The following is an 8,657-nucleotide window of genomic DNA, read 5'->3' on the forward strand; positions in this document are numbered from 1 at the left end:
GCAAATGGTCAACACCCTCCGGCCACCACCTACAATTCCAGGGTCATGTGTTTGAGTCACTAGAGGAGCAATAGCTAGCTCCACCAAAGGGGAATAATTTTTTATTTTTTTTTTTGCATGAAATGATAGCTATAAACTATAAAGTACTACAATTATGGTGATTGAAAAAATAAAACCGTTACTTCTTGCCACAATCATGTTACAAATAAAATTGCTTTTTCTCCGTTTTGAAGTCTGATCTCTTAAAACCATTGACACTGATTACTTACCAGACCATCCTCCAAATGATTTGGCAGCAAAACGTACCTTAGAGCTGCAAGTCAGATTTATCTCTCCAGTCACATCTGACACAATAAAATTTATAGTGAAAGCACAGCATTGCCCCAAATTCAGTTTAGAGCTGGAACAAGACAGAAGCAATTGTTCTCGAAAACTCTTAACAAATATTGTCTCGGAGAAAGATATCGAAGAAAATACCTAGTGAGACAAATCGCGACACTGTCAGCACAATAAAGAGTAGATGGCACCAACCTATCTGCCAACTTCCTTGATTTCCCAAATTATACCACAACTTAACCCTTCTTGATATTGATATGTTAATTGACCATGTAAACAAATCGTTAAACAATCACAAAAAATGATACTTTTCTTTCCTTTCAGCTGTTCTTATAAAATAATACAGATTTCATATCATGCTGTATTACTATTTTCTTTCTTAACCCACTGAGTCGCTTGTTTTCTTGAACTGTGTCCCCTGCTTTTCTTTGTGCCGGAGTTTCTCGCTCTACTGGTACTAGGTTTGTTTGAGGAAGCACTAGAATTTGGTCTGGGGTTGGCTGCCAGATCTCTGTCTTTTTGCTCATTTGCCTCTTCGGTGGGTGCAGTTGAGGGTAATGCAGCAGGTTGTGGAAGATAAATACCTGGCCGCAACACTTCATGCTTTTTTATTTCAATTAAGCCACCCTTCTCTTGCTGGAGTTTCAGAATAGCATCAAATTTCTTTCTTCTTAGTTTTTCCGAGTCCGAGGAAAGAATCTTGTCTTCATTGTTGACTTCAGATCCACTGGAAGTCTGGATTCAAAAGATGAACAAATATCACTCGCTCTACCAGACTACCTCCAATATAAATAACAAAATGTTGTAACTATACCAAAAACAAACACTTCATTCCATTTAGTACTAACCAAGGGCACTAACCAACTGTAATTTGTTTCAGATTTAGCATATCGAGTCTCCTAGTTTATTTGTTCACTTTTAGTAGGCAATACCTTTTACAAACTCTTTTTTGAGACTCTTTTGACAAACCCTTCCTGACGATCTCAAGTCTACGTTCAAATCCAGGTATGAACCCCAGAATTAGGTTACATGTGTGACAGGTTGTTACAAATACATAATACATCACATCGGATGCATAAGGACATCCAACGGAGTTCTATGTTTGGATGCTCAAATACATTCACAACAAGGAGCAAAAAATGACACTTCCCCATTCTTTTGGCTCATGAGGAGTTTCCTTGCCCCAAGTAAGAGAGGAAATTTTTCTTTTTGAAATCAGGAATTCTCATAAAAGCAGCTTTTATAACATTTCAGCAAATCAAAGTATTTTCTCTACCTAGAAATTAGGGAAAAGATATGAGTTGGCCTAAAAAAAAAAAAAGAAGATACTTTCATAACATACCACAGCATGCTGAGTCTTCACGAAGTCTAGCACGTGCTCAATGTCCTTCGCTAGAAAAGACTTGCGACAAACCGGGCACTTCCCCACATCTTCTTCTGTTGAATCACACATCACCAAGCAAGATAATTAGTGAGCTAGGGAACTAGAAATGTTGGGAAACTATGTCTGCAAAAAAAAGAGCACAGATGGATAAAAATAAAATTCTCCCTCGGTTGTCCCCCAAAACCCCCAGCTGTAAACACCATCCATCTGGAAAATATTTAAAAAGTAGAAACCTAAAAATAATAAAACAAATTCAAAAATCTCTTTACCCCGTCCTCAAAGCATGAGGGCTTTTACGGTGAAGCATTAAGATATCAAATTAGTACTCGACAAACTGAGGTTGCAAGCAAAAAGAAACCTTTTGGTATAACCACTGCGAGTGGTATAGGAGCAAAAGATGGAAAAGAAATGGATCGAAATAAGTTGACTCATTGGTAATCTATAAGATGGAGAAACGGACAGGAAAGAAGGAAGGCAGAATCAAATAAAAACCTCATCCTCTCTGCAGAAAGAAGAGACAAGACAGGGGATGCCCTAGCCCCTAGGTTAGTGGATGCAGAGCCTCTTGGACCAAATGATGCAAGTAGCTATTCTAATGAAATAAGCTATGTTGCGCGGACTCTCCAAAACAGTTGCCGCACCCGTGTCGGATCTGACATGCACCCATCGATATTTTCAGAGAGTCCGAGCAACATAGGAAATAAGTGAAAGTACTATAACATCTTGCAACTAGACCAGGTATGCTGACAGAGTATGTGAATGCACGCATTATTTCAACGGAATCTCATTAGTCAGGTGAGTTGAGCAAAGAAAAATCAAATCCCTTGGCAAAAGTTGACACGACACATGGTTGAGCTCAAGTAACTGGTTTACCCCACAGAATATCTTATGCATTCCGTCAATCCTATTGTCTTTCTTTTGCCTTCATTTTTTTTTGGGGGGTGGGGGTGGGGGGTGGAGGGCAAGGTGAAGGAGTAAAGGGGTCTAACTTTAAAGAGATTTCTTCTAATTCCAACATGTCCAAACACAACTTTTTTTATATGCTCAACAATCTTCATATCAATAATTATCTAAGAAAAGGCAATATCTGAGAAATCATCCTAAAGACCTATCTTAATTCCCAATAAAATTAAGGTAACCTTTTCTGAATCTAGTCAGACCAAGAGAAGAAAATGGAAGTGGAGTATGCTATGAAACATTTAAATCTTAACGCATCAGTTTCATTGCGACGGACCATCCTGATCCCTGTTCCTAGAAGACGAAGCAGAACCAGAGTCCGTAGGGGCATCAGATTCTTTTAATAGTTGAAGCCAATTCCACCATCTGATGATGCACTCACTGCAGCAATAAGAAAAATAAATGAGTACGAAGTTACAACCATGCATCTTTCAGCCAGTAGCAAATTAATCAAAATAAAGGGGTACTACTGACAGAATTTACCAATGAAAGCAATGAAAACAAGACATCAGTTTCATAAATGGCGCAGAGCTTCCTGCATCTTCATCAACTAATGGGTACAAGCACAATGGACACTCCCCATCAGGGTGATTCATGCTGGAAAGCTGCTCCACTGCTTCCTAGTAATACATTCAGAGCATCAGCTTTCTGGAAATTAAGCCCCCTTCTGAAATTCTAAGAAGAATTAACTGAAATAGCCGCTCTCCCAATCCCTTAAACTAAAAATAGCCGGTGGAGGTATAATATATATATTATATGTGTACAGTTGTATATAATCAATGCATATGGCCAGAAAAAGTAAACAACAAAATATGGCCGGCTATAAATAACCCAGATTCTAATAGTAATTTGGCCTATTTAGCAACACATTGTCTTAGTTGTTTAGCTCATAAATGTGAGTCCCTGACACAATCAATATATAAGAGTTTTACTCAATAGTTCGACAAGTAGATAATCCAATCCCAGCCCATAAAAAGTCATAATTAATTCCACCACTTAACTATCAGACTTGCTTTCAGAAAGAAACAGAGCACCCTGCCGCTAAACAAAGTTAAAATACCAGTAAAGCTCGAGTTTCTAACATAAATCTATATTATATATAAATGACACAAACAATTCTTTGAATTACCACTTAACTACCAGACACCTGTCAGTGGAAGAATTCGAACTCGTGGTGTGAGTCCAACCCACACACCATGGTTGTACTTTCTTATGGCTGAACCAAAACCCTAGGAGTTTCTCTTCTTTTAGATAAATTACAAAACCTGTTCCTTTTGACTTAATTTCAGGACAAAGATCCAAAGTAATAGTTATTCATCATAATGCAAGTCTTGAGATTATGTAGCTAGGTTTTAATAAAAGAGAGTATTCTAATTAGGATTATCATCAATCACAGAACTGGATCTGGACATTGCAATGGTTACCTCGCAAAGTGCTACAAGCATTAGACACGAGGAGAGTTCACAAGCCCTTGCTGAAAGACAACTTATCAATTGTTTATGCCTTTGTTCATCAAGGCCCTTGGAATCAACAATTCTAATAGCAGGAGGCTCGTCGGGATACTGCCAAAATAATTATATCAGTGCAGGAAAGAAATGTGAAACCTGTCTAATCATACAAGTATGGCTATCACATGAACTAGTTAAATACAACAACTACCCAGTAAAATCCCACAAAGTGGGGTCTGGGGAGGGTAATGTATACGCAGACCTTACCCCTACCACGATAGGGCAGAGAAGTTGTTTCCGATAGACCCTCGGCTCAGAAAGACGGAAATAAAAAACAAGAAAAGACAATTCATTAGTAGCTCCAGTAGCAACCGTAATAGTAACATGAACTAGTTAAATAAGAGATGAAATGGGACGCAAGTGTGGGTGGACTGCACAAAGCTATCAGATGAAAATGGACATGAAATTCGCTAAGGTAAGCGCGAATGAATTAGACAACAAAAGAACCAAATGATAATCAACAACCCCAAAAAGAATATTAATCACAGTGACAGAGTACCTTTGGACCAGCCTGGATTCCGATGATTGCTTCCACAAACTGCAAGACAGGAGAATGAAAAAATGTAACTATTCTTTATAAGGCTATAGCAACATACAACATAAAACAATAGGAAAGTAACCAGAAAACCAAAGAACAAAAAGAACTGTAAAGTATAATGACACTTCATCAGATTCATTTGAAAATATCAGCAAATATTGACAGCCTTAGGAAGCACGAACTACTCCAAAACCAATTCCCTCTTAGTCACTGCATGCATAATGTGTATATAATCTGTATAGAACATTATTCTTCTATCAATCTCTCTATGAGATTCCGGATCTGCACTTTCCTACACCCGCCAAATTGTGACTAAACGGACAGAATTTTGGTAATGCTTTAAGCTTTCGATCTAGGCAACAAAGGCTTGTCTGTAACGAGCTTAAATGGAACTCATATAATTGACTCCAACTCTTTTGGGATAGAGGCGTAGTTGTTGTCATAGTGTTGTCAAAGGCTTTATTTAAAGCGTGCTTAAGTCCTGGAGTTACTTGAAGCTCAAGCTGAGCACTTCCCCTCGACACTTCAGCACGAGTATCAAGGCAATAAAATTGGAGGGAATGGTACAGAGAAGATTAACAACGCCACTATGCAAGGATGACACGTACAAACAGAAAACTACCAGATTTCAATTGGAGGTTTATACGACATTGAGCTCTCCACTCAATAGCTAGCTTTTAGGGTGTCAGTTCTCCTAATGTTCGTATCCCAATCAACAAATTAGAAAACAGATTCATTAACCAAAAAAAGAATCTTTTCCGCTTCCCCCCAACTCATAATTCTCTTTTAACAGACATACAAAGCTGAGTTTTCACATTCAGGTAATTAATTAGCCTAAATCCTACAATACCACACAATTATACTAAAATCATACACGCACTAAATATAAGGATTTCAGCAGAAAGATCGTTCAAGAAGCCAATTCATTGTTAAAAATAATAAAACACACACCCACAAAGAGTAATTTGGGTAGGGGGAAGAAATTAGGGAAGAGAGGGAACCTGTTGAGAAGAGTCATCAGCCGTACGAGGTCTGATATGGAGATGAAAAGAAGGAGGATAAGTTTGAAGGAGTAAACAATCATCGCCGTAAACTGATTCTACTGCTTCTACTTCTCCCACGACTTCTTCCGCCATCTCGAGACGGTGCCAAACCCAAAGGGGGGCGTTGTTTACAAAATATACACTAAATATATGGGTTAAAAATTAAAAACAAAACAAATATATGGTGCCCCTCGAACTATATTTTATTTTCAGGACAAATTTAGTCCCACAAAAAATGTTTATTTATCAAGAAAAAAAGGTTAATTACTCCTTTGGGATTGAGATAGTTTTACGATTCAAAATGAACACTCCTTAATTTTACTTTGGACGTGTATGCAACTGTCATGAGAACGGTCTAAAATAAATCTTTCATTAAATCGTTAGGCTATCAAGTCAAATATCTTGTACTTATGCCAATTATTATCATAATTAAGTGTTATTGTCATGGTTAAGCAAAATATTCTTAAATGTTCTATTGTGTGACTTAGTTGAATATATATATTTTTTACTTAATTGAATATTACATATATTCTTTCGTTTGCTCGTGAAAAAATGTGTAACTATCTTATGAGTGCATTTACATGTCTCTAAGTTGAATAAGTTTCATATTGGACTTCAACATGTTTTTTCATTCTCAACAATTAAAATATTTGTTAAAGTTGATATTCCATACATCTCTTGTTTTCGTTTAGCTTTCTTTTGAATATCAAAGCTTTATTATGCTTTATGATCTTTTGCTCCTCAGATTTTCAAAATATTGAGTATATCTTGATCACTCTATTTTAAATAATATAATTGCGAAATTTTCCTATAACTCCCCTAAATTTTTAAATTCCGAAAATTGACCTTTTTGAATAGAACCAACAACTAATCTTGCCCTCAAAAGTTAGTACCCATATTGAGATATAGTCATTAGCAGAAGTTTCAAGATATCAAAAATGACCTCATTTATTATGAAATATAACATTTAATTCAAACTAAAATGAAACATCATCCGATAATTTGGTATTTCAGTATTTAACCCTTTTAACACATCGAGGTTAGAAAGGCCTCCTTGAGCTATTTTTCATTTATTTTAAAAAATAAAATACGTAAAACTACTATATTAATATTCCTTGTAAACTACTCTATGTTCTTACATTTTATATTTCAGATATTTACTCTATTTTCATGTTAAGAAGGCACAACTTGCGACGTATATGGTTGCACAACTCTAATGCTTATAATGATCAAAAGTAATTTATCAGAGCGCTGAAATCATTTCTTCCATTCAAATAATGTTCAATGGCTCCTATTTTTATCGTAATCGTCTTGACAAAAAGAGGACAAAGTTAATCTAAGCAAAGTTTGGGCTCTAGGGGTCATAGCAAAAGACAATTACTTCACTAATATACCCTGAGAGCTTTTAATACATACTATGGTTACAATACTCATTGATATACAATATTCATGCCCATATGCTGTAAACTAAGAGTCCACCAAACAATACAGAGAACCTGATTCTCTATCCGTTCCCACAGAACACACACAAAGGAAATAAATAAGACTGCAGTATTTTACGTGGAAAACTCCTAGCTCACGGGATTAAAAACTACGACCTACACTCGTAGGATTTCAACTTCACTAACTGAGCAACTTTAGATCACAAACTATTGTAACCTAGTAATTAAACTCTTAATCTTTTACCTGCTTGTAATAGCTCTATTGCAAGCCTCTTTGTAATAACTCTATTACAAAGCTCACCACTTTGACTAACTCTAGTCAAACACAAACATAACGTTTATGGTTTACAAAGATATCCTACGAGATGTTTCTAACTAAGCTGAGTAGGAATTACAAGTGAATAACATTAATAAAGATACAACAATCCTAAGGATATATGATGAACTCAATGATGGGATCTGGTCATTTGTTCTGTTGCTTCTTTGTTCTTCAAGTCTTTGAGTAAATGAAGGCGAATGCACACTTGAGAGAAAATAATATTTTAGGGTTTGCAAGTGTGTGTAATCCCTTGCCTCATGTTGATAATATATAAGTGAAGTGACTAGGATGATGCAAGCAAGTATCCGGTACACAGCATGCTTCAACAGTGACTGTTGCACTATTGCGTTTATAGTGCAGCAGCTTTAACAACTATAAAGAGTTGACTTGTACTGTGACAGGAGGAACCGATATCCATCTATTCCCTTTGTTGTTCCCTTGACTGATATCATTGGAACTTGTGCCAGACATGTGACTTGTTGTTCCGAGCACTTTGAGGCTTTGTATCAGGTTCCCTATCTAGTTCTCATATGAGGTTTGTTAAATTATCAAAACACAAAAGCACATAACTTATCAATTTTTCCTTTTTTGATGATGACAAACTTAGAATTGAGGTTCTCTCTGAGAATTAGATCTCCATTTGGATCCCCCTGCAGATTAGTCATATTCCCCCTGAGAACCTATTTTTGGTGATATTCCCCCTGAGAACTTGTTCCTCCCCTTCAATTTTTTTCCCCCCTTTTGTCATCATAAAAGATTAATTCAAGTAAACGCAAAAAGAAGTCCAGCAAAGTTAACTCATGCCACTTGTGTGCACACAACGTATCTAAAAACATAACACAAGAGTAAAGCATGCATAGCAAAAGACTGAGCTGCTCATTAATTGAAGAGAGAAGAAAAACATTGGCAGTAGTAGTACCATTGTTAAAAAACATCCACAAAATAAACAAACTAAAGTACCACAGTCATAAGAATAAAATTCAAAGTAGGACACTAGGACTAAGACATGCATTGATAATCTAGACACTGACAAGGAGACTGTTTAAGGGGCACTTGAAAAAGTAGGGAAGGATGAAGGGTCAAGGGCTTTGAGAAAAACATCCACTAGAGCATTTGTAGACCGCTGCTCA

The 8,657-nt window shown here is 36.6% G+C and overlaps 1 protein-coding gene across 1 annotated transcript; it reads right to left on the reverse strand.

Annotated features, from left to right (window-relative positions):
- Positions 1-560: 560 nt before the first annotated feature.
- LOC107775072 (uncharacterized) lies at positions 561-5,913 on the reverse strand. The gene is made up of 7 exons (XM_016594744.2): positions 5,725-5,913; positions 4,685-4,723; positions 4,102-4,239; positions 3,161-3,297; positions 2,955-3,058; positions 1,679-1,773; positions 561-1,071 (listed from the first exon to the last, which is right to left on the reverse strand). Exons 1-7 carry the CDS (start codon positions 5,857-5,859, stop codon positions 691-693), a joined length of 1,029 nt encoding a protein of 342 aa, XP_016450230.1. The 5' UTR covers positions 5,860-5,913; the 3' UTR covers positions 561-690.
- Between the last annotated feature and the right edge of the window lie 2,744 nt (positions 5,914-8,657).

Source organism: Nicotiana tabacum, chromosome 7 (assembly GCF_000715075.1).
Source record: "Nicotiana tabacum cultivar K326 chromosome 7, ASM71507v2, whole genome shotgun sequence".
Lineage (NCBI taxonomy): Eukaryota > Viridiplantae > Streptophyta > Magnoliopsida > Solanales > Solanaceae > Nicotiana > Nicotiana tabacum.